General features: G+C 41.2%; 1 protein-coding gene across 1 annotated transcript in view; it reads left to right on the forward strand.

Annotated features, from left to right (window-relative positions):
• AIG1 (androgen induced 1) overlaps positions 1–23,833 on the forward strand; it is a 123,549-nt gene extending 99,716 nt beyond the window's left edge. The window contains exons 4-6 of the mRNA XM_035538867.2: positions 10,059–10,174; positions 19,812–19,975; positions 23,163–23,833. Coding sequence (XP_035394760.1) covers positions 10,059–10,174; positions 19,812–19,975; positions 23,163–23,200 — 318 coding nt within the window. The 3' untranslated portion in view covers positions 23,201–23,833. The remainder of the gene's footprint in view (positions 1–10,058; positions 10,175–19,811; positions 19,976–23,162) is intronic.
• The last annotated feature ends 1,476 nt before the right edge of the window (positions 23,834–25,309 follow it).

Consider the following 25,309-nt stretch of genomic DNA (forward strand, 5'->3'; position numbering starts at 1 on the left):
CCTTGTCCAGTCAGGCTTTGAATATCTCCAAGGACAGAGACACTGCAGCCTTCAGTGTTTGGCTAACCTTCCAGTAAAATAAGATATTTCTAACCTTTAAAGAACAGTGTCATGAGTCACTTGCATGTATGGGTGACCTCAGTCCTGATACGAGCATCCATCTCCCAACACAGAAGAGATCAGACCAGCTGAAAGATACATGGCAAAACTTTACAGCTGCCTTGTTTTACAGTTTTATGAGCAGGTGCTGCAAAGGAAGTCCTGTCTTGAATCCCTGTAGCAGTAGGGGAATATGGATAAGATTTCTGATACCAGAATGCATTACGATCCTGCAATTATGACCAAGCTGATAAACTCCTCTGACCACATTTAGCAGGGTCCTGGGAAGGAGACCGAGGGGTACCTTACACCAGCTGCTTAGGACCTCAGCAGATTTGCTGTTGCTGGGAGGCTGAAACAGAAGTCTTTCAGGACTTCATTCCATGGCAGAGCTGCAACACCAGGCAGAGTAGGAAGTCCTCTTTTCTCCAGGGTTCCCCAGTGTATGAGACGTGAGACCACTTATCCTCTTGCAACTCCTCCCCTCACCTGCTGCTCTCTGAGGAACCACACCACATGCTACAGTTCTGCTGCCCTCCTTACTAGGAAAAATGCTACCATGTGGTAAGAAGAAGAATCACATCACATCTCCATCTCTTCTTGTTTCACATCTGGAATAGAAAGGCCATGCAGGTCACTGATACCTCAGCGAGACCAGCCTGGCTGGGGACAGAGCTCTTAAGGAGGGAATCAGAGCCAGGCTTACCAAGGTTAAAGCGAACAGAAAAAATCAGGCCAGAGTCTGCAAGACAACATGGAGAAGTTTTGTAGCTCTGCTACAAACTGATTATCTTGAAGCCCTTTGGTATCACATATATTCAGTATCATAGCCCTCTTGTACTTATGATATGTTACCCATCACTGCAATCCTCAATAGGTATTTGACAGCAGGAAACAGTAGTTTATTTCCCATTAGAAGAGTTTATCAAGCTCTGCATTATCTGCAATAAAGGAAGATTACTTGTTTTTGCAGAGTTCAAAATCTAAAAAAGGCAACGTAGAAGATAAACTCTGTACAGCAGAGTTTACATCCTCTATTTTACAATATTCAGTAAATATATACAAACATGCATTTACAGATGAGGATATCAATGTCTACATTCACCAAGAAAAACAGGTAAGTAAAAATGTGCTCTATGTAAGGAATAAAGTTGAATTTTGCTCTAATAGAAAAGATCATTTCTCATTTGCTGACATTTTACATTATAACGGCATAATCTTGAGATTACTTGATGTGTAGTTTGTCTTCAGCTGTCATCATATAGCAGGCATGGCTCACAGAAGACAAGTGCCTTAGTTCAAGCATGAATGAAAGGCAAAACACCTGCCAGTCTCAAAACATGTTCCTCTTCCCCTGACCCTTCTCCCAAATGTGTACATTTGCGTGCTTGTGCAGCCACACTTCAGCCATGCAGTATATGTGGAGTTTAGAAAAACGGGACATTATCAGGATTCATACGTATTTTAGAACAAGGGGGAAAACTTCCTCGCATACTATGCTGGTTAACACTGCGATCTTTCTCATTCTAAGCATGTATATGCATGATTGAATGTGATACCATTTGTACAAAGTATGCCACCCTCTTGAGACCCTTGTATTTATCTGCTTTCAATTACATTTGAAGTATTCAGAAAGTCTCCTGTACTAATCCCATCCAACTTGGAAGCCACATAGCTCATGCATGAGACTGTCAAACATGAGTAGTTGCAGATGTCAATGCACCAGTGGCAGGAATCCAGGAAGATAGATCAAGGCTTAGTCACTGAAAAATACATGCCAGCACATCTCAGATACATAGCATTGTAGCACCTCATAAGGAAAACGTGTCGTGACAGGAAATCAATAACCTCTTGGAGGTGATCTGTTTTTGAAATATTCTTGATTAATTATGCCAGGGTGTGTTTGGCAACATTGCCTGATCCAGCATTAACCTAATGCTTTTTGCATGAAGCGCTATTGTAACTAGTCTCGTAAGTCAAGCCTGATGGTTCAAGGCAGGTTTTAAAGGGTCAGGTTATAGATTTTGTCATGTCTTTGTGTCCGACATTGCTGCTTTTACTATGGAGTGTAGGCTTTTATTATCAATCAAAATAACAATTGTATTAACATGAACAATAGCATTTAGGACTAACTGAGTTTGAAGCACAGTGATTCTCCTAAATAAAGTATGTCATATAGCGAGCAAAATAAGTAGGGACTGTCAGTGTGTTTTCGTGACAGAAGACCTTAGTTCAGGATGTTCCCCAGGCTGGTTTGCAGAGGAGAAGCAGCTCTAGAGGACGCACAGGGGGCGTACCTCCCTCTGTCTTCTCCCACCTTCCTGCACAGCCTCACTTTCCCCCTCAACGAGGTTTCCAGCCATACCTATTGCCCGGGCTGCCACCAACAAAGGCAGGCAGCTACCCAGTGTCAGCACAGAGGCTGGAGGAGCGTGGAGCTGGTGCTATTGCAGTGTTTGGCCAGGGGCATGGCCACAGCGGCTTGGGAAGCTGTTTCTTAACGCACATCTGCCTTGCAGTGGAGTGCACGCTGTTTAGAAGATGCAGGGCAATGCATGTCATGCAAAGCTGATTACAGACAGATTGCTGGGTGCGGTAATGAAACTACGCTCGTGTTATTGTGCTACTTCTTTCTGTAATACAGGAGCAAAAAGGCTTAGGAAATTGTGTCACTCCCCACAGAATTGTTTACCAAAGGAATTTGCGTGTATAATATAAAGAAATAATTAAATATAGATAATGCCCATGAAATAAATTGTTTGAACCAAGTTGCAGGTAAGTTGCAGTTACCATGTGACAGACGAAAATTTGACCTTTGGCTACCTCACCTGCACAACACCCAATAAATCCAGCTCCTCAGTAACCGCTTCCAAGATTTTAAATTTCCGAATAGCATCAAAGAGCCACCATTTGAAAAAGAAACTGCCAAAGAATGGATTCTTGATTTTCCCAAATGTGGAATTTCTTTCCCCAAATTACACTGGCCTGAAGCCCAGGACAAGCAATATTCAGTCCTGGACCAGAGACAGATCCAAAGTCCAATGTCTTCAGGTTAGAAAGAGGATCCTTTTGCTATCATGAAGCCAAAAATATCCTTCTGTGAAAGCCTTAGTGCTAGCCGTGGAAGAATGCCAGACACTAAAATCTAACACGGCACATTTTATGTATAGATAAACTTTTCAAATCAGTTAAAAGAGCTTTAGAAAGCATATTCATACAAATTATTTTCTCCTTTTGAGTCCTGTGTAATTGGCCTCATGATATGGAAGGAACTGGCTTTTCAAGGAGAGGAATACTGTTTTCCATATGAGTAGAATTGCTTTAAACCATTGCTAAAATACATCTGCAAGCTTTCTGTAGCTACATTTGTGCTAGGAATACATGAGGCTCAATGAATTTACTAGCACTTCTTCATCATGACCTGCATAAACACCTAGCAGTCATTCGTGTAAATTAAATCTGTTCTACACGTAAGTCTGTACATATATGTCTATAAACATTGATTTTAAGGATAATTGCAAGACACGAGAAAATATTTCTTTGCCTGGATAAACCTTTTTGCAAGTGGTAGATTAGGAAGTTGTAGGGCAAATGGTTTAACCGGTAAGAGTCAAATAGGCTGAACAAAATATGTAGAAAAATACTTTGCCTAATATTTTGATAATGAGTGAGTGATCCTTGCACAGGACATGCATGTGTGTGTGTATGTTCCAGTCCTTACTGGCATGTTTTCTAATGATTTTGTGGCAGAAATAAGGACTTGAGGTTGAGAGTAAAGTGGGGCTCACAAGAGTTTGCTCAGCTGCAGCTGACTGAACAGGAGCTGAGCTTTGTTGGTTCCCCTCGTACTTCAAAAGTCTCCTAACAGTAATGCAGGGCACACTGTTGGGAGCTGACTGGGGAGTTTGGGCACGTCCCTGAAGGAACAGAAAGTCTGGCTAAGGGGTCCCAGCAGAGAGGGAGAGGTGACTTACATGACATTGTATTTTGCATGTGTTTCATGGTGCCTGGATACGTGACATGTATTAAAAGCAGTCATATTGAATCGTACAGAGGAAAGAAAAATAAGCATGTAACATGACAGTGCTGTTTCAGCTGGCATCACGGCACTGGTATTACCTAATTTTGCTATACCAGATGTGCCACATCCTATCCCATCCTGTCCCTGCCACCATCTTGTTTCGAGTCCAAGTGACCAAGATTTTGTTGTGTCTTAAGTTAAGGCATCATCTGCACCTGCCAAACATACGGACGGATCTGCAGGGACAGCCTGCGGTAACTCAAAGAGGCCAAGACAGAAGTGAGGGTGCATCGCCCCAGGAGTTACTGAATCGGGGTGAGGAAGGCACAGAGGGAGTCCCTTGGACCAGGAGGACAAGAGCTGCAAAGCAGCAACTTGAAGCAGTAGGAGCTGAGATGGGAGAGGGACAGCTCAGAGGGAAACAGTTGAGAAACTTCCAAATGCGGAGAGGAACCACGACAGTGAAAGAGGTGATCTCACTGAGAGACGCCAAAAAGGGCCAAGATGTCTCAGAGCTATAAACTTGAATGAGTAGAGGTGCTTTCTTACCAAAATTTTATTACTTCTATGTACATGCTTGCTCTTCCTAGGCCGACACCCTGCACAGAAACTGAGGAATAAGATGTGGTCCTCCGTTCCTCCATAGCTACCCTACGTGACCTTGAGTGAGGCCTTCCATCTCTGTCTTCCCCTTCTGCAAAATGGGCATAGGACATCCTGCCCCTACAGAGCAGGACTGCTGCAAGGGTATGTTTAGTAAAGCTTTAGAGGTGCTGAAGTGCCTCAGTGATTGGCACTGTGGAAATTCTATAGATAAGCACCTATATATAACCTTCCCTGACACTAATACAATCACAGGGGTGAGAGCAGACTGACAGTGCTGTTCCAGTGTATAGTGTATACTGCATATGTCAGGAACAAGGAGAACAAACCCGTCAACTGTAGGTATGTGTGGAGAAAATGATACAATTCCGATTACATAACATACACCGTGTCCACTGAATTTATGTACAAAAAAGAGGAAAAGAGGGGCTAGCATTAAGGAGGAAGTGTTAATTTTCTTTTCAAAGGACTCTGCACTCATATTGATTGCAAACGGTTGTCTCTGGCTCTTGTGTGTTTTGTGGCATTGTATGGTATTAGTCTTTGTTCAGATCATGGAATACTTCTTCCTCTCTCCAACCTACAATAGTAATTAATGAGCTGTCTGTGGCTGCCTTGGAGTGCATCCTGTGCATCAGTGTGTCTCAGTTAATAGTCATAATTTCTCATTGGTAAAAGGAAAAGTGCTACCAGCACTTTCAGTCTCAGAAGGGTTCAGACTCACTCAAGGATTCCAATTTATTATGCACCCAGTTCTGATATCCTGCTGCTCTCTTTATGGATTAGGCTGCCTTGGTGGAAGGTATCATCCTTCAGATGACACATAAATACTCTCTTGCCAGCTGTTCCTTTCTCAGAAGTTTCTCAACAAGTAAATCACGATCATGCCCCTTGTTTTACTAGCTTCTGATCTGGTTCTCCACTTTACTCCAGTAGGAACATGCGGAAAATGCAGCTTTATTACTGCTATTACTTTACAAATGGTGCTGACTACGACTGTAGAGATTTTTAGGCCTACTAGTATTGGTTTCTAGGGAGAATACACTGGTTGTGATTTTAAATTAAGAGGAATGGACATGGGTTACTTTGCTGATCATTTCTGTAAAGTCTTTAATCTCGGGAGCTGCACAAACTCTTGAGCAGTAAGAAGGAGATGCAGACAGGTTGCTTCACTCACTCTGACATGCAGCAGCTGTTTAACAACGCATAATCGAGTTGGGAGCTCAGAAAAAGAAGCGAAGGATGGCGTCCTACTGATGGAAACTAGATTTTTGAGAGGAATTTAGGAAGACAGAAAACGGAGGCAGCCGGCATGCAGCAGTTTGCACAGCCATTTCCGCAGAGGGCACCAAGGAGGGGCCTCAGACAGATTCATGGCAGCATCAGCAGCCTTTGGCGTGGTGGTGACGTAGTGCAGGGCAGCTTCCGCAGCAGGTGTGGGAGCAGTCCTCCAGGTCCCAGGCTGCAGAAATTACATAGATCAGCACGTACACGTAGGCTCCTTACTCCAGGAAAGCTTCCAGGAAAGCCTCTGCACACTAACTGGGAACCTGAGGAGGCAGGTGCTCTTTTAGACTGCACTCCTGGTCTTAAAGGTAATTCTGGTCAACCTCTGCAGATCAGGACCGGGTGGCTTAGTGGGAAGATAGCAGCGCCATGGGTTGTGCTAAGGACAGAAGATACTCAAAGCTGTTGATTTAGCACCTTCTAAAGGGCTTTAAAGTTCCCCTTAGAGCACAGTTAGGGGAGGACAAAAGGCTAGTCAAGGTACTGATGAAAACAGTGTTAAAAAAAGCAGCACTTACTAGTTGGAAGATAAAACATACAATCAGGCTTTCAAGAGCAAGCATTTAATTTGCCTAAAGACTATTACAGAACTCATTCCTAATGTACTTGATTTACATAAAATCTCTTCTTCCAGCTACCTGTTGCAGAAGTGCAGCCCTCCATCAAATCTCGGTTTGTCAAGCCAACATTTCAGATGTGCTGCCTATTCGTAATGTGCTTTTCCAGCCTAATATGTCATTAGGCACATATATTCCATGTGAGGGGAGGTGCATATTTTAAAAATACCTTTTGAAGACTGTGCCTTTCAAGCAGAATTTCTCTCAGAAAGTTGTTGCAGTGGTTCGAGAAATTAACCACCTGCAGCCCTCAGGCTGGTTTTTGGTCCACTTCTTGAGCTTCACTCAGAGGCTGCTCCTTCGGAGTCAGTCTCTGAGAGTTTCCTGGATCAAATTATCCATATGATATCCTTCCTGCAAATTCCACCTGGGCTCTGTGAGTCAAGCTGGTCTCTGTCTGTCTTCACGCATCGTTACGAGCAGTTGAAGGTTCGGCAAGCCAAATTTCTTCCCCACTTGTAGGTGACCAAACTTCAGGAAGCAGCACTGAGTGGTGGATGCAAAATGGGGAGGAAATTGCAGTTTGCTGCTCTGCAGAGACCAGCACTTGCTAGCAGATCTGTCAAATCTCCTTTTCCTTTTTTTTCGGTAGTAATAAAAATGCCTTATCCATATAGTATTTTTTGCTCATAATAGCATAGTTTACTACTATTATAATTCACTATACTAGTCACTATACTCTATAAGTTGCCCTTTTCTTTAAGACTTTAAATGTTGCAGAATGACAGCTTCTGCTACAGTGACTAATCATCCTCACCATTTTGAACCTCTTCATGCCTGAGTCTTCTCTTAAGTAAGCCTCTAGAGATACTTTGACAAGCAGGGTGAGAAATGTGCTGTCCTTCCCAGGCCTGTACCAAGCCCGATGGTGAGCAAATGGGATCAGTCCCCAAGATACTAACTGGGCATCTTTGGTGAGCACTGCATGATCTTTAACAAACAGGTCAAGGAAGCATCAACATTATTTTCTAAGTGTTTTGTTTGACAGAAGGTATCCCTGCTTAGAAAGGGTTATGTTTTTTAAATTAAGGTTTTTGAAGGGGCTGGAAGTGTAGGAAAGGGAAATTTTATCTTTGTTGTAGGTTGGGTGAAGCATCTGAAGTAGCTTTTTAAAGTGGCGGTTTCATTAGAATATCTTAAACTGAAGTTCATCCTTGGCTTTTTAAAACTGTGCTGTTTGCAGGTAGCACCTGCATTTGCTCTAAGTGATTAAGATTAAAGATACATGTCTCTGTTTTTTCTCCTTACGCTTCTAATTGCACTGTGCTTTTTGACAGGATGTTGCACATAAACTCCTCAGTGCTATAGCTCATTATCCTCTTTTTTTTCTTACCTTTAGAAAAGAGCAGAAAGAAGAATTTAGGAAAATAATGACCTGTTTTATTATATAACCACAGGAAAAAAGAAAGGAGAAAAGGATTCTGGATTAGAGAGCAGTTACTGAAATTATTTTAACTACTTTTTAATTGGCAAGCTACTGAGTTGTTATCATCAACGAAGAGTGCATCAACAAGCAGTATCCAAAGTGGCAAACACTTCAGTTGAGAAATACAGTTCCCAAGCTCTGCAACTGTCCTGTGTGTTACAAGCAGTTAAGACTAAGTGACTGTATCCCAAGAATGCGTCACACAAGAAATATCAAGGGTGGGTTTGGGAGTTAAAAGTCTTCGTAGTCTTCTGTTTGTGCCTCTGAAGAGGTTATGGAGCCATGGCAGGGAACAGTTGCACAGCCTCCAGCTACAGGGTTTTGGGGGCTGTGCAGTGAGGTACTGATCTCTGTCTAAAGACCTTTTTCACCTCAATGCAAGACTTAGAAGTGAACCTCCAGGGCTTGTATTGCTGTCAGTCCCTGTTAATGGACTCTGTAGGTACAGCGCAATTAATAGACCTCTCCTCTAACAGTGGGCACCTCTATTACAGAACGCATGTAAAACATCTATGAGTTCCCTTGATGCTGTTTTATACTGTTCAAAGGGATGGGGGCGGAACAAGTTGTTAAAAGATGAAGATATTGAAAGCTCCCCTAACTGCTGTATTATCCACCTGACATTCTCCAAATGCCAGTCATTAATTACTAATGTATTGAAAATCAGAGCAGTTACCCGATTCAAATTATGTTACATCTGTGAGCCAGAGCCTTTCCATTATCTTATCATTTCCCATTCAAACAATTCTTCCTTCTCCACATTTGTTAAAGGCTCAGTACTCCACTGTTTCTTCTCATGGGAACCTGTTATTCACGCAAAGGTATTTCTATTCCATGTCTGTCTTGCCTTCATGTGCGTGAGGGTCTGCAGCATAACTACTGCAAATGTACCAGTCCAGCCCTCCACCACCCAAAAGTACTACATGTGCACAGCTAACGGTGGGTTGTGGCCAACATAAACCATAACCTTCGTTTCCAGCCATAGTGTGGGCCCGAGGTGGCAAGGCAGAACATGTTTCTGGAGTGTGCAGTAATGCTGGTTCTGGGTGAGGTGTGTATTCGGAAATGATGGGGTTTATTTCACGACACGCTTGTGCTTCGCTTGTGTATATTTTCATGCCTGCCAGCACTCTGAGATCTAGACATCAAGTGTTGGGGGCAGGCTAGATGCAATTTTTCATGCTGCTGACATTAATCGGATGAACAGACCTTCTCAGAAGGGACAGTGTAGGAAAATGCGTATGGAAAAATGACAAAATAAGGCCTTTCACAGCTAAATAAAGACAAGTGGCTGAAAAGGTTTTTACAGCTTTGGCTTTCATATGTTTCATTTGGGAATCTAAAACCATTTTGCACAATAACTAACAAATTAAGATTCACACCACCTTTCCGAAGAAGATAATTGCTCCTGCCTTGCAGATGAAGGAACAAAGGTATTGAGGCTATCATTTGAAAATATGTCCCCTGTTCTCAAGTCCCCAGATTGAGATACATTTAAACCTAATTCTCGGAAGCATTAAATACCTCCATTTATATTCATACATTTGGCATTGTTTGTGCCTAGAGCTTCTGAAAATCAGACACATTGCCTCTTAACTTGAATGGTCAAAACAACCAAAATGATGTGGCAAGCATCACAGAGCAATTGCAGGGCTGAGCTAGGACAGGGATCCGTGTCCCCTCGGAATCCATGTCCCCTCATGCCATGTCCTGCTTTCACTCACTGAGTGTCCTCCTTGGATCCCTGGCCAACGTGAAAAGCATGTTCTGCTCACTCCGTTTTCCCTCGCTCTCTCAAACAATTGAACATTATAGAGGTAATATTAAGCATTTGGGTTATTGATCTACTTTATAGAGTCATATTACCTTTTCCTTCTAGCCATCCAGAAACTGTCTTTAGGTTTTTGTGATTAAGATTCTTGTTGCAGAACTAGCATGGAAATGCAGTGAGAATCATTCGTATCACCTGATTTTCCCCTGTTGTTTTGTGTTGTGTTTTTTTTAGCATACAACAGTTTTGCCCTTTATATTAATCGAGATGAGAACAACACATCATCAGTATCCCAGCAGGAGCTGCGGACTGGCTGCAGTGTGCACCTTCGCTGTTGGCTATATTTTATGGTAAGGGCTGTACATGCTGTGTTTTCATATTGTATTGGGGGTTTTGTACTGCTAAATTTGGGCACATATTTCATTATGGATATAATCGCTAACAGATTCACGCTGCATGCCTCGTTTGGTCCAAGACCTGGGCTTTGTCTGGTTTCCCCAGATGCTTATATTTTTAGAAAGTATATGCCAAACCTCACACAACAGGAATTTGTTGAACAATCCCATGTAAGCAGTGGTCTTTCCAAGGGTACATTTTTCGACCTTTTTTTTTCAAGCTAAATGTTTTTCTTGGACCTTCGCTTTATTGCTTAGGGGTTTTGTTCTATCAAATAAAATCGAGAATAGGCAAATGATTTCCTGCATCGGTATTTACGCGGCAACAGAAAAGATAGAACACTGTCTTTTTTCTTTACTAGTTCATAAATTCTTTCTGTAAAATTGATTGCAGAATAACCTAGTAATCCAAACACTCTGCAGTTTATTTTAAAAAATGCAAATGTTTGTGAAAAACTAAACAGCAATAACCTTTCCTATGCAACATTAAATTCTGTCTTTGGGCAGTTTCTATTCAAGCACCTGACTTATATGATGGAGTTAATTTACTTTGGTCTAACAGTGCTCCTTTGATACCATATATCCTCTATCCTTTCTGCAAGCATTTCATGACCTCCTGTTTACTTCTTCTCACATCACAACAACCCTCAGCTCAGGGGATGTTTTCCAAAACTACGGGTAATACTGCTTTTACCACCAGTCAAGTGAGATCAAACTAATGAGAGAGGAACACAGGCTCAAGGCAGTACTGTAATACTGCTTCAGCCATGCTATTTTTCCCTTTGGTCCAATGAAAGAGAAGCCGTTATTCATATACATCAACGCACATCAAGTGATCGTAAAACGATTGTAATCCAGCTGAAGTGGGATGCTGTGTCCCAGGATGCTAGTCATATTCTGCCATTTACTTTTATAAACGTGCATATACTTCTTAAGCTAGAATAATATTTTCAATGTTAAGATAAGAACAGTCTCATGCATAAAGGCACATAATGATTTCTTCGAGAGAAAGGAACTTCTTTTAACACTTATATGATAATAAGTAACTGTGCTATTTATTTACCACCTTCCTCTGAAGGTGCCTAGGCACAAGATGGCAGAGTTATTGTACCTGTGATCTGACCTAGTATGTCAGTGACTGTTTCCTCATGATCATCTGAGTAGACACATGCAATAATGTTCAATAGAAATAGAAAAAATGAAGCAACCTAGTTCTGCAAATGAAATAAAACCAGAGGTGTCTTAAATTCTTTTAAGAAGCTGTTACAGTATCAGTGTGATTCTCATATGGCTTGATCCTGCCTACTACAGTGCATCTGAACCCTACAGCTATAAGTACAATGTAAAAGGAAATTGTAGGACAAATAAAGCAGAGGAAAAAGGTTCTGCATTAAGAAATTAACTACTAAGCAGATACTCAGTTATAGGCTACTGTCAACTCCCTTTGCTTTTGCTGTTTAAGGATAGGCCTACTCTCAAGTGACTCACCTTCTACCAAGTTGGGATTCTGCAGAAGATGGTATGAGACAATTGCTTGTTCTCCCTAATGGTAGCCCTGCTAAAATCCACACTTGCAGCCCATTACTCCATCCATTTTTATGAAAGGAAGTCTTCAGGAAGACCAGAGGGACACACAGGCTGTACTATGCCATCACCTGCAAGTTCTGCATCTGCAGCCTGCAACTGTTTTGGAAGCCTCTGTCCAAGATGTGGCTGAGGCTGCAGGGTAAACCATGGTACAATGGTATCAATAGAGTGTATTCGATGTTCACAGATTGGGGAATAGAAGTATGAAAAGTATGAAAAGTGTATTTTTCTCATCCATCTCACTCAGGGATACATACTTTTCACAGCTAAGGTTCACTATCTTCCTACTGCTAGGTAACCACATTGAAGTACTGACTGTGATCACTTAGAGAATTTGTAATTATATCATTAGGATTTGCTGCTCTTGTACACTGTAGACCCCTCAAGGTTAGCACAGTGCATTACAATGAGATGACACCTGCAAATGACCTAGTTACATGCAGTCTTTTGGAACTTCCTTCCTTTGTATCTTTGGTTGTCTGTGGGTCCCCGGGTCCCCTGCTGGTGCATAGTTCTTGGTTTATTTTTTTTTTTTACCTTGAAGCTAGATATCTTCTGCTTGAGCATTAGAGTCCTTCTCCCTACGTCATTGTTCCCTCAGCAGCATTGTGTTCACTGAAACTCCCTCGGTATAAAATGGAGACAGTTGCTAATCAGATGTTCTCTGTTTTTTACCTGTGAATTTTGAAGTCTCCCCACCTCATCTGAAACTTCCTTAACATGCTGCGTGATTCATCAAGTCTCACTTTTACTCTAAAGGAGCATGCAGGAGGATATTGTTTAGTTTAGACTCTGTTAATGCATTTTTCAACTCCAGGTAGAGGAGATCTTCTGATTTGCTTCATATGTGGCTGAATCTTTCACATATGGAAGGGATGGTGGAATAGAGAGCTTTTATTATATGTATTTGATAAATGAGAAAGTGGGAAAAAAATCTGAATAGAATCACCAAAGTTAGAAGAATCTAGCTAAATAACTTAATATCCCCTAAGCGTTCATCAGAGTCATGTTGTTTGAGGAACATCCTTTCTTGAAGAGTTAAAAAAATATATTCTTTTTTTTTTTTTAATTTATGTCTTCATTCCCACTCTTCAATCAGGAGCATTTGGTAGGCACACTTAGCTCATGTACTGCCTGTGGAGGGAGAGCTCTGCCTTGCTCTTAAGGAACTGTGCTCAGGCACAGTGTTCACAGATTTGCATTGCCTGTTGCACACCATACATGGACTTTCAGGATCAAGGCCATGGGTTAAGTTGGGAAAGGCCAATTGGCTTTATTTAACATGGCTTGAAAAGGTCACAATTTGTATTGAATTGTTAAATCTAGACAGTGCTAAGAAAACCCAAGAGCTTGCCAGTACTACCAGAAAATACTGCCAATGGGAGTATGGAGCTGGTTGTCAAGGAACAGAAAAGAGCCAGAAATGTGTTGCTCCTTGTAATAAGAATGACCTCATGGCAACTAATATCAGAGCCTAATATGTCCCTAAAATAAACTGAGACGAATATAGTTATTTAAAATAGCTTTCTTGTTCCCTCTGCTTTTGAGTAGTTGAGGATGCCAGACAATCAGACCCTAAGAATCTGATTCCACTGCTGTAGTCATGCAGGGCTACATGTTTGGGAGCAAAAGGCTTGATCTGCTCTCTCATTGCTATCTTAAGTCCACTAGAAGTTCTCTCCACATGTGCCAAGCTTGGACTCAATTCATAAATCTATTAAGCTGATAAATCTATTTCTGTATCTCAGGTACCTTTAAACTTTCATTTGAAAATAAAGTTTGACTTTAAGTGACTTTAGGAGAGTTCTGTAGATGTGCTGAGGGAAAGCATTTAGATGGTGTAATTTGCTGAATTCTTCTCAAGTGAATTTAAGAAAGGAATGTACGCTCTGAGAATTTGGAATGAATTTGAGATAGCTGCTGTCAGCCTTGCTGTAGGATTTCCATTAGCGGTTCTCCATAGAAGGAGAGGAAGATCAGAAAGAGCAGATGTTGGCAAAAGGATAGGGATGCTGACTGCTAGGACAAACCTTGAAATTGAGAAGGGAAGGGTGAAGAGCGAAAGAGTGAAGCTTGGTGAGAATTGGCAGCCATATTTATTAAGAAGGCAGGATTCAGAAACCAGAAGGATTTCTGAGGCGGCTGAGCGTGGAAGTGACAGATACGGATGGAGTAGGAGACACAGCGTAGCTGTACTAGGGTCTGTTGTGTGTCTATATGTCAGGAGAGGGCCATAAATGCTTTTGGAAGTGAGCTCTGGGGCGAGATATTCAGTAGGGATCAGAGCAATCAATGGTTGAGGAAAACCAAGTGAAAAGTCCTTGAGGCAAGTAAAAGAGATGAGCCACTGGTGAAAAGAGAACATGGCTAAGGAAATGTGCAGCTCACAGGTCAGCAGCTTGAAAGCTGAAATTGTGCAAGGAAGTGGGAAAAGCTTGGAGGGGAAGAGAGAGAGACGGGCTTTGAAATTGGGGTGGAAGGCTGACAGAGAGGTGGGTGATAGATGCGACAATGCAGAGGAGGGGAAAAGAGTTGGAGCCAGGACTACTCAGAACAGGAAAGAGTAGGAAGAAGTAGAAGCAGCAGAAATAGGCCAGGAGAAGATTAGCATCCCTTGTGCCTGACCCAGAAGAAGGGTGGAAGAGCAAAAGTGCTTTCAGCAAGAGAAGTCTGCACGGATCCTCAGCCCGTTAATTCTGACGTGGCCATTATGGACTGTTACATTCTGGCTCCCCTCCACCTCCACATCCTCAAGTGTTTCAGTCAAAGCAACAGTACAATCACAGATGACATGCATAGATAATACATTCTCACTTGCTTGTGTAGCTCCTTAAAATATAGCTCAAGAAAGCATAGCAACCATTTCTATATTTAAAATTAAATATTTATCAAAATAGATGACTTCCAAATCCTGCAGAGTTTCTGTCATTCTAGCTACCTGTACGTAAACAAAAATTTCTGCTAAGCTTCGTTCATCTCAAAGGATGACAACATTGTGTCATGCTGAGTACGTTTTGCATGACATTACTGTGTGACATTATTTGCAGCTGCAGTTTTCCTGGATTTGTCTTCTGACTGCATCAGCCATTCCATACCAGGAGGACAGTCCTATGACTCTGGTATTGTTCAGCAGCAGTCAGATCAGTGGAGAAGAATCCAGCATAAGAAATTGGAAAAGAGGAAATTATTGCTTTTATTTCTTGATGACTATTTATTGAATTTATTTTTTAGTATTTAAAATTTCTAAACATTACACGTTCCTATTGTAGGTGACTTACACCTGTTTGGCTGACATTATAAAGATCCCAACATCTTAAGATGGATGAGACCTTAACAGTTCTGATTAGATGCAGAATAAGCTGCCCTATGTTTTTGGAAGAAAAAATCATAAAGATTGTTGAAAATGTCCCTCACATCACTTCAGTCAGTATTAGAAACCAAAAGTAGAACAGATCTAGTGTGGGTCATTGTGCTCCTGCCTCTGAAAGCACAGGGTTGGTCCCTAGTCTGTAACCACAAATGATTTGTTCGTTTGAGTTTTGAATGACTCAGCTGCTGTAAGCCCGTCACCTCCTTTGGGAGACATTCCGCAATTTAATAGTTCTGGGTAAAGTTCTCCCTTTCTGTGGAACAGGAGAGTGACGCTAGGAAAGATCATGAAATAAAAGTGTAGAAAGTGCCCATGTCCTGTCATTTGATAAATTGTAGCCACAACAGGAACTAGCTTGGGATCTGTTTGGGGGCAGAGAATCAGCCGTCCCTTGTGCCAGTCACTGGAAACCGGAATGGCACAGAAGGTGTAGGAAAGGATCTGCTTCTGCACTGCTGCAAGAAGTAACCAGAAAGGAATTACTGCAGTGGATCAGAGTGGTCACGTATCAAGACTGTGACTGTTGCTAATGTCAGATGCTTCAGAAAAAGATTCAGCAGGCCATTTTAGAATGACCAGCCTGTAAGGACAGCTTTCTTCCAAAACCTACATCAAAAACTGGATGCTTGGTTCCTGCAGACTTGATAGTTTATACACTGTGTACTCTTTGAACTTAAGCACAACTGTGCACATTCTTATTGCTTGTACAGTCTCCTGACTTCAGAAGCTTCCTAGAGTTGCGTGATATTGCCCAGAGCAGAGGAGTGAATTAAATGGAAACATGACATCCTTCCAAACTTGTATGCTATTTTTTTTTAATATCAAGAGTTCAGTGGTATGTCGCTGCAAGATAGGGTGGACCATTCCTGAGGTTAATTAGACATCATGCAGAAAGATATGTCCTTTATTAGATTTGAATTTCTTGCCTCTGAGTTCTGCTATAGTGCTGCTTCTGCTAGGAGGAAGAGCATTTGAAGTTCTTCAGCCATTCTATGGCATGCGTTGTTTTTCTGTGTCCTCTCATTCCCTGCTCTTTGAAAAGTTCTACAGCCCTCCACCTAGCACTTCTGTTTCCAGATCACATAGTAGTGGTTGTTGTTTAGCTGCAGATGTAGCTGAAGGATTCAGTTTGGTCAGGAAATGGGTGAAGACTCAGAGTCCAGGCCACGAAGTGCCAGCAAGTTGTGATGCCTTGGCAAGTGTTTTCAAACTCACGTAGCCGTGTATCCATCATGAAGGAGCAACCACTTTCTGCAACTTGGCTCCCACTGCAAAACCTTTCAGTTGTCACGGTCATCTACCATGCTATCCACCTTTTGAGCTTGCTTGTACCAGGACTACATTTCACACAAGGTTCCCACAGTTGTTTGAAGTAGTTGCTTTTCTTCGTCAACAAAAAATCTGTAGCCAAAGAAATGTACGTGTATCTTCTCTGCATGATTTTCGTGTTCTCAGACAGACTTATTGCTGGAAAAACGGCAAACAGGAAGACTCATTACTTTGATAGGTGAGATATACAACATCCACTGTATACTAAAAGTGAAAAACAGCTACAAAGTCAAGCTTTTTGACAGATATTTTAAAAAGAAGAAATAGTGTGTGTTTTCAAATAGCTTTTTCTGTTTTCTACACCATCTGGTTGAAAATTTCCCAAAATCACAATTTTTTTAACATACATTTTAATTTGAATACAATGTGGGAATATCTCCATTCCTTTTTTTCTTGCCAGTTCTAACAAATGGAAAAAAATGAGCTCTATCACCTGTAGCATATTCCTCTTTGAAAAATGCACGGTTGCATCTACATGGGCTGTCACAGAACCAAACCACAGGGAGGTTCTAAGTTAATTTTATCTTCTCAGAAGTAATCAGCCCAGTTTTAGCTTGAACTTTTTCTCATCAGTATATTTTTGTCTAAACAACCCATTTTTTTTATACCTGTTCAATAACAGGGTCTTAAATTGGATCTAGATTTGCACTCCTAAGTAAATCTTAATGCATGCTCCCCTGTGCTTATCTAATAATGAGGTTGGCCGGGAATAATGACTACTGGAATTGCAATGTTAAAGGCATTCATTAACATTAGTAATCAGCAATCTTGTATGGAGGCTTTATGCCTCTGGTTGATCAGCTCTTTATTGTGCAGCGTTGAGTTAGCTTGTATTCAAGCAGGAACGAACCCGCTAAGAAAGGCCATCAGGTGAGGTTTCCATGGTAGCAATCATCCTCTTGCTGCTGCCATTTGTGGTGCAGGCAACGCAGGAGCAGTCGGCGTGTCAGTGCTCAGTGGAGAGAAGGCTAACACCATGCCATCAAAACGCAGTGAGCAGGGAAGATCAGGGTGGCTGATCAGGTGAGTCGGTGGCAGTCATCTCCTCAGCGGCACTCGGTACCTCCTGTCCTCAAAGCACGAGCTCCTACGTTGTCACTGCCCTGGGGACAGATGTACAACAGATAGGTTGAACACACGAGCAGTGTCACCAAACAAATAACGGGCTACCGTTCTGGGCAGCAAAGAACAGAGTTCATAAAATGTACTCGAAGATTCTGAACTAACCAGACACAGCTGACATTTGTGAGCTCATCGGTGACTCACTGGTCAGATTGAGAAAATATTTCTTTCCAGCATAAATGCGTTCTAGTAAATGTCACTTCTGCTTGGTTCATGAACTTGGGTACATAGGTGCCGTTTAGAACATCCCGTGAAAAGTCCTTCTGTAAAGGTCTTTATGCTGATGGACAGTTTCGTCACGCCAGAGAAAAGTGAAAAAGAGACACTGGCTTTTTTTCTTTTTTTTTTTTTTCCATTGGAGCTTGCTTTTCGCAAAATGATCATAAAACAAAAGTAAATGAACCAAAAAATGTGGGGCAATAATAGACACTCCCTCCTAAGCCAACCTGAGAGTAAAAGACACCCCATAAACTTCTACCAACTATCCCATCCTTTTCTTTGACCAAGTGGAACATGGTATCCCCTGTTACCATGGATTACACAGTAACCCTTTATTTTTTCACAGTTACTTTTATCTTGTCAGTTTAATTCTGGCACAAAACAAAGTTGTGGAAAGTAACTGTAAAGTATAGAGATCATTTACCATATGTGAACTCCTTTGGAGAAAGTGTTTTTAGTCTGCATTTAGATCATGCAGATTAATTTACCAACACATGTAAATTCCTACATGAAGTGTGCAACTGCTAAAGGTTTGGCTGTAATAAAAGCTTTTCTAAGGAGGAGGGAAGCTATGACAACCATGAACATTTCCAGGGTGAGGGAGAATCATCAAACAGGGATGCTGTACTCTCTGTGTGACAGGCATTTATTACAGTGTTTTTGAGTAGACTTTTGTGTTTCTGCTCTTCAGGAGCCTATGACTGTTGACGTAGTGATCAAAAGTCTTCCTTAAACAAACAGAAGTATCAGCAAGTGAAGCAAATCATATGGACATGGAAATCCCCATCAGTAATCGTCTCTGCAACTGCTTAGTCTTCTCTCTAGCTGTGCTTCGCTGTATGCTTCTCTCTCAAATTGCAGGATCAGAGAGGAAAAGATCTACATTCTTACAGAGAGCCCAGCAGCTCACAGGCCGCAGTCTGGTCTCCGCTGAGCATTTTTCCCAGTTAGCCTCTGTGATGTTTGCTAAGATTTTTGGCAGCATTTCCCTTTCTTAGGTTCCAGCTACTGGAATGTATGGACTCCGTCTGCTCCCTTCTGACTTCACCGTTTCAGATCTTAGTGCAACATCTCTCCTTTCAGAGAGCGCAGGTGTCCATTGCAGTCACACACACAGAAACCACGTACCTGGAGAGGTTCTTCAGGCTGCATTGCAGTAGAGCTTACACACTGTCTCTTGGGTTAGTGTACCAATGATCTCCACTGTAGCTGAATGCTAAAAATCTCTGTGACACCAGTGAGTCACCATCATTCCTTTTCCTTTATTGAGTGCAGTAGGCAGAATTTCACTGATGACAGGGTTTCTTCTTCTTTTTTTTTAGTGTTTGTCCCACCTAGAGAAAAATCATTAGATCCCAAATAATGCCAGGTAGCTGAAAGGAAAAGAGGAGCAGTCTAAAACACAGGTGCTGAAAAGTTATTGTTTTAAAGAGAAGGTGAACCATGTGTTTCTGGCAAACCCGGAAACTGAGCCACTTGCCAGGTGTGAAGAGGAAAAGCAGCAGACACACACAAATGTATACAAAATAAAACAAAGATGCTCCAGAAAGCCAAGAGTCAGGCTGTGTAGGAGAGCCTCAAGAACACTGAATACCCCTTGGGAAAAGAACTTGCTTGGAATTGAGGGAGTGCTGCTCTTTCTGTGCTACTGTATAAAACAGGAGGGTATATTCTTTGTAAATATAAAGGCAGCAAGGAAATGCCTGCCTACATCAGAACCTGAAAATTGGTCAAGTGCTCATACTAAATTTAAAACAAAGCTGTAACAATACAGGAAATCAATCTTTGTTTCATCATTTTTAATGTCTGTTCTCGAAAGATATCCAGGCACTCCAAGAAGCTGAATTTAGTTGCGACTCACTGTCTTTTCAAATGATTTCTTTTTAGGTTACAGTAGCTAAGCCAAACTATTTCTGAAAAACAGGGCTGTAAGAGTCAGTACTTGGTGTTTTTGTTCTGTTTCAGGGTGTGCTGGATTCACCATGTTACAGGAGTGTGGGTGTACCCGCTTCTTGAGCACCTCAGCCCAGGTGTCAAAATAATCTTTTTCGCAGCTGTTACTGTAATAATTAACATTTTCTACTTGATGGGAGAGGTTCTGAACAACTACATCTGGGATACCCAAAAATGTGAGTATTGTTTTAGGAATATTAGCTCATGAAATGCTCTGTCAGGATTGAAGATGCTCCTCTGAAAGTTAACAAGATTTTTAGTAGGCTAAAACAAAGGAAAATGACAGAAGTTCCATTGAAACTTCTTGCTTACTTGCTCTTAGAAGCAGTCAAATGAATGGAGTGGCTGTTGGAAAGCATGATGAGCTATGAATGAGCTATGTATTTTTTTATAACTTCTAATACTAATTTAAGAGCTGTTGGCAATTACCTGAAAGGTTTACAACCTACTTGGTTCACAACCCACTTATTAGCTGATGAACCCATTAAATGCAGCTAGAATAAAGTATCATTTTGTAGGAATGCTGTTAATGTTAAACTTAGAGTTAGAAATAAAAAACTGTATTCTCAGATATAAGGTATATATAAGTATTCTCAGATAAGGTGTTTTCTGCTTATAAATTTACTCAAGGAAAATTAATATTTTCACATTGATCAAATAATAGGAATGAAAGATCACATTATTGGAGGGTGAACATAACTCGGTCTACTCTACATTCATCTACCATGCCTAGGCCAGCCAATGCTGAGTAAAGGAAAAGGGAAAATAAGACGAACACAAGATTAAAAGTAGATGCCTTTAGTCTACGAAAGATGGTTTTCATTTGTCAAAATGTGTGAAATAAGCAAACAACGTTCATAATCTCCTCAGGAGCAAGTCACAAATGGAGTGAAATACTTGCTCAGTGGGAATTCTGTCGTTACATTAATTGGGCCCATAATGGATTGTGACCATATGAACAGCCTGCATCCCCATTTGGGAAACATAGTGTGCACTTGTTAATAAAACGTAAATTCACATGGTAGCTTACTGCACACACAAATCTCTTTTAACAAGTCCGCTAGTGCTAGGTAGAGCCTGATTCCAGGAACTCAAATCAGTTTTACTTAATATTTGCTCACATTAGCAAGCAGATGCAAAGTGGTTTCCTTGGTTGTACCCTAGAACCAGCGATCATTGGTTGCAGCGTTCAAGTGTGGTTTTGAGGCCTCACTTGGATGTCACAGTCATGTCTATTTTAATTACTTTTGTTAATTTAGGAAAGAAGTTTCTAAAAAAGGTAGCCACAAGGAATACTTTCACTTGACCTGTGTGAAGTCCTGTATGAAGCATAGTAGTGTGGTGAAGAGTCACATATTCTTACCAAGTCCATGAATAAGTAAAAGGTGGAAAATCTCCCTCGTTATTCCACAGTATGCCTAACAAAATCTCTGGTTCTTGTGGCCCTCCACCCCAGAAAAGCCGAGGCTAATCATTCTTTCAGTAGGTTCACCGTGGCCTTATTATCCTCTCTGTTATTTCCTTGATTTGGTTAAAGAATATTGATCCAAACTCCCTTGTGGCTCAAGCACTTGCAAACCAGAAAATGCCATGAGTCACCTGCTGTGTTGCTATGCTTGAGATACTTTACATAAACCCAACCTGAAGTGTATGACAGCAGAAATTTAAAATACTGCCAATCTTTCTCCATGCAAGATTTGGGAAAATATCATTTGAGAACTGTACCTTTAAAAGGGGCTTTTGATTAGTAAGCTTTCAAACTAAAGCAGTCTGCCATGAGAGTTCTGGGGTGAGGGGGGGTTGCTGGAGTTTGGAGGTTTTTTTCCTTTTCCTCTGGAGATGCATTAAATAAAACCTCACTACTGACAAAATGATTTGCAGTTAGTTTTTCCAAGTTAAACCACAAACATGGTAGGCAAGGAAAAATTTGCCCTTTCTACAAGCCAGTGTCTGTCCACAGTTTTGAGGGTATCTGCATTCCTGCCAAAGTATTTGGTGCATCTGCAGTAGAGCAATTCAGAAGAAAGGAAAGAGGCTCTTTTTAAAAGGCAAATAAAACAGCTCATTTAAAACTATTGGAAAAGTTCCTTACAGCAAAACGCAGAAGGCTCAAGGTTGGCTCTGGAGCAGCTTTGTAAACCCACTGTAATCTTTTGGACCCAGCCTCTTGTTTTGGTTGTTAAACCTTTGACTATGGCTCTTCATCGGTTTGCCAGTGACACCCAGGGCCATTGTACTTGTGCTGTTGGCAGTGTGCAGACCCATCTCTTTCCCTGTTGCTTCTTTCAACAAAGGCCACTCTGCAGTTGTGCTTTCTAACTGCACGTGACTCTTACTGTTTCCCATCCTGGAATTAATTAGCTATGTTTTGAAAGTGACTTTTGGTGTAACTGCCATCTATGCATAGATTGCATTAGCAGGTGATCTTACTTGTGACTTGATTTTCCTCTCAATGTTCTCAAAAATTACTTATTTTTTGCCTTCAGTCCTCAGAGGTCTGTCTTTTCCAACATGCAGCAGGCCTAAAAATCTCCAAAAGAAATATTTTTATTTGAGATGTTTGGCAGAGAGGGCTTAGTCAGAAGAACAATACTTTTGTCAGATACCAATAGTAATTCATTGTCCAGGAACAGGCATATGAAATAGCTGAATGTTTTCATTGCCAGAAAAAACACAATCTGCTGCCTGGCCCAGACTTTGCTGAGCATAGACAAGAGAAAAGTCCTGCAGCAAGGACCAGTTCTTTAAGGAGCCCTACAGTCAACTCAGCCCTCCTGATATTACTGAAAGACATGGCCACTGCAAGGAGAGGGAGGCACCCTATCAACAGTAACCGACTCTTCATTCTTGTGCTCTCAAAAAACGGAGATGTGTGTGAAAGTTGTTAAAAATCCAGCGTTGAAATTGGGGGGGGTGGGGGAGGGCTAAAGTTACTGAATTCTGAAACAGAATTTTTAAAACTTGCATTCAAATAAAGTCGGCTGCTTAGCTTCGGCTCTAATAACATCTACTCCAATTTGCTCTTAGGTGAGCAGAGGAGCCAAGGGAACTGAGTGTTCCCAGTCCCCTGCAGCAGTCAAAGGCTGAGCGTGCGGCAGGGGGTTTGGCTGATCTGAAAATGGTCTGGAGGGAGGGAGGGCTGCGCGGTTCATTACTGGACAACCACTGCCATCAGGTGTGCAGATGCTCTTTTCATTCGCAGCAGGTGAGGTAACACATGCAAGAGCATGTGAACAAGTAGGGGAGAAACAACAGCAATAAAGGGAAAAGAAAGATTAATGCATTAGAAGAAACTTCTCTAGATAAACTCTTCATTTTTATTCATTCAGAGATTTTTGAAAGCTGTTCTCCATGTGTTTTCAGGTATTGAAGAAGAAAAAGAGAAGACAAAAATGGACTGAACAGTAGATGCAACATGGAGGCTTGTTCATGGCTCCATGGAAGATTTCTCATCCCCGACAGAGGTTGGCACGGAGAGGAATCTTCTGGAAACCAGGCAGTTTAGTGGGCCTTCTGCTCAGTGCAAGGATATTTTGGGTTTTTTAATGAAGGAAAATGATTTTAACTAAGAATAATAATTATGTTTCAACCTCCATTCCTATTTCTCCATGCTTGCATGTGATACACACATAAAAGATGTGTATTTATCTCCACAGCATTCTCAATATGCATTTCTTGCATCAAATAAGTCATTAAATCATTAAGTCATTAAAGCTTTCCACTTCCACCCAGAAGAACAAGTCCATTCTTTGTATTGTTTGAGAAAAGCTTAACCAGGTAGGTCTAATATGGGGAAACAAAACAATCCTATATATTCAAAGTACAGTGTAAAAATATATTACAGTTAATTGCATGAATGTATCTGAAGAAGAATTCAATCTGACTGAAATATTAATGTAACATGTAACAGTTGCCTTAAATCAGTGATGTTAATAATTTTATCAATCCGGTAAAAATTTATTTGCAGTGCTAGACTATCTGAATATGATGCAACTTTTCTTAAATATGCCTAAATAAAGATCAAGTTACCCCCAGGTTTATGTTTCTTCACGCTGATTCTTGAAATTTTAGATGGATTGATGGCATTTGAATGATTTATTTTCAGGTTTTCCAGTGTCAGCTGTATATGATATTATTTCTACGTGAGGATTTTTCTTTTTATTTTCCCAGTACTAGAACTGATTCTGCATTTTCAAGTTGTAAGTTCTCAATACATGGGCTGAGCCATTAGCATAGTACTAGAGAGAACATTTAAGCCTTACTTTAGGAAGGCACGTAAGAAAATGCCTGTTGTATCATGAATATGCCTGTTTGTGTCTGGAATTCCATTGCAAAACACTAGCAATGGTCGAAATTTGACAGAATTCTGTTTAATTATCAGGCAATTGAAAGGGAACTGTACTAGGCAGAAAAAATGTGTAGAATTAATTGCTGATTTTCAGCAAGAAATTATTTTATAAAAAAGTAACTTAAAGATCCAAATGTCCTGATGTTCACATCACACATATTCATTAGTGGTATTCAGGTGTATTTATTTTATCACATATAGAGCACTTTAAAGGTATATGTTAATGTGTGGTTTTTTTACACGGATTCCTGCAGAATTTTAATATAACTTAAATATGTTCCTGCTCTGGAACAGTTCTGGGGAAAACTGATCTCATGCAAATCATGACACAGCTCCCCAGTATTTTTTTTAAATCCACTACTGTTCATGTACACGTGATCATAGAAACGATACAGTAGTTCAACAGTGTGATTTCTAATTGTTTCTTTCAAAAATAAGGCTTCTGTGGTTGCATTGCCTTTGTGACTGTCTATCCTCTCAATAATTTTAATTTGGTGCTCAGAGTTGCAGATTTCAAAGCTAGTCAAGTTACTAGAAAGTACATGGAAATATGTGGGCCAATAAAGGAGACGGAGTTCACAGGAGAAGGTCCCAGAGAGGGAGAGGGCAGAAAACCACACAAAACCAGCAGCATTTCCAGCTCAAGATAATTTAGTTTCATGAGTACTGATGTCTAGCTGCTCCGGACGAAATTACGTTAAAGGACATGAGGTGGGTGTTGAACCTTGAAATTTAAAATATGGGTTCTATAAACTTCATCAAACAGATGAAATCTGAGTGAATGCTCCTATAGTTGGACCTTTCCAGCCAAGCTATTATGACAAGTGCAGTCCTTAATGACTGTTCTACAGGAAGGCACTGTCAAGTCACTGCAGTCAGGCAAGTCTAAGGAGAAGCTAATGCATCCTGTATTTGTCTGCTCTTTGCCATCGCATGGTCAGGTCACCACTGTCAGAGGACGTGGTGCTAGTGCAGCCCGGTAAGGGGGCTTCTGGCTACCATGAGGCAGTAAAGGTGTTCTGGAGAGCAAAGTGCAGATGCACACAGGGCTACATCAAGCCCAGTGATATGTGTTGGTGCTGCTGGGTGTCTGCAAGGTGTGCTTGAGGCTGAGCAGGGGAATTACTGCTTCAGGAAGAGCGTTGGACCTGGGCTGACTACG

Source organism: Cygnus atratus, chromosome 3 (assembly GCF_013377495.2).
Source record: "Cygnus atratus isolate AKBS03 ecotype Queensland, Australia chromosome 3, CAtr_DNAZoo_HiC_assembly, whole genome shotgun sequence".
Classification (NCBI taxonomy): Eukaryota; Metazoa; Chordata; class Aves; order Anseriformes; family Anatidae; genus Cygnus; species Cygnus atratus.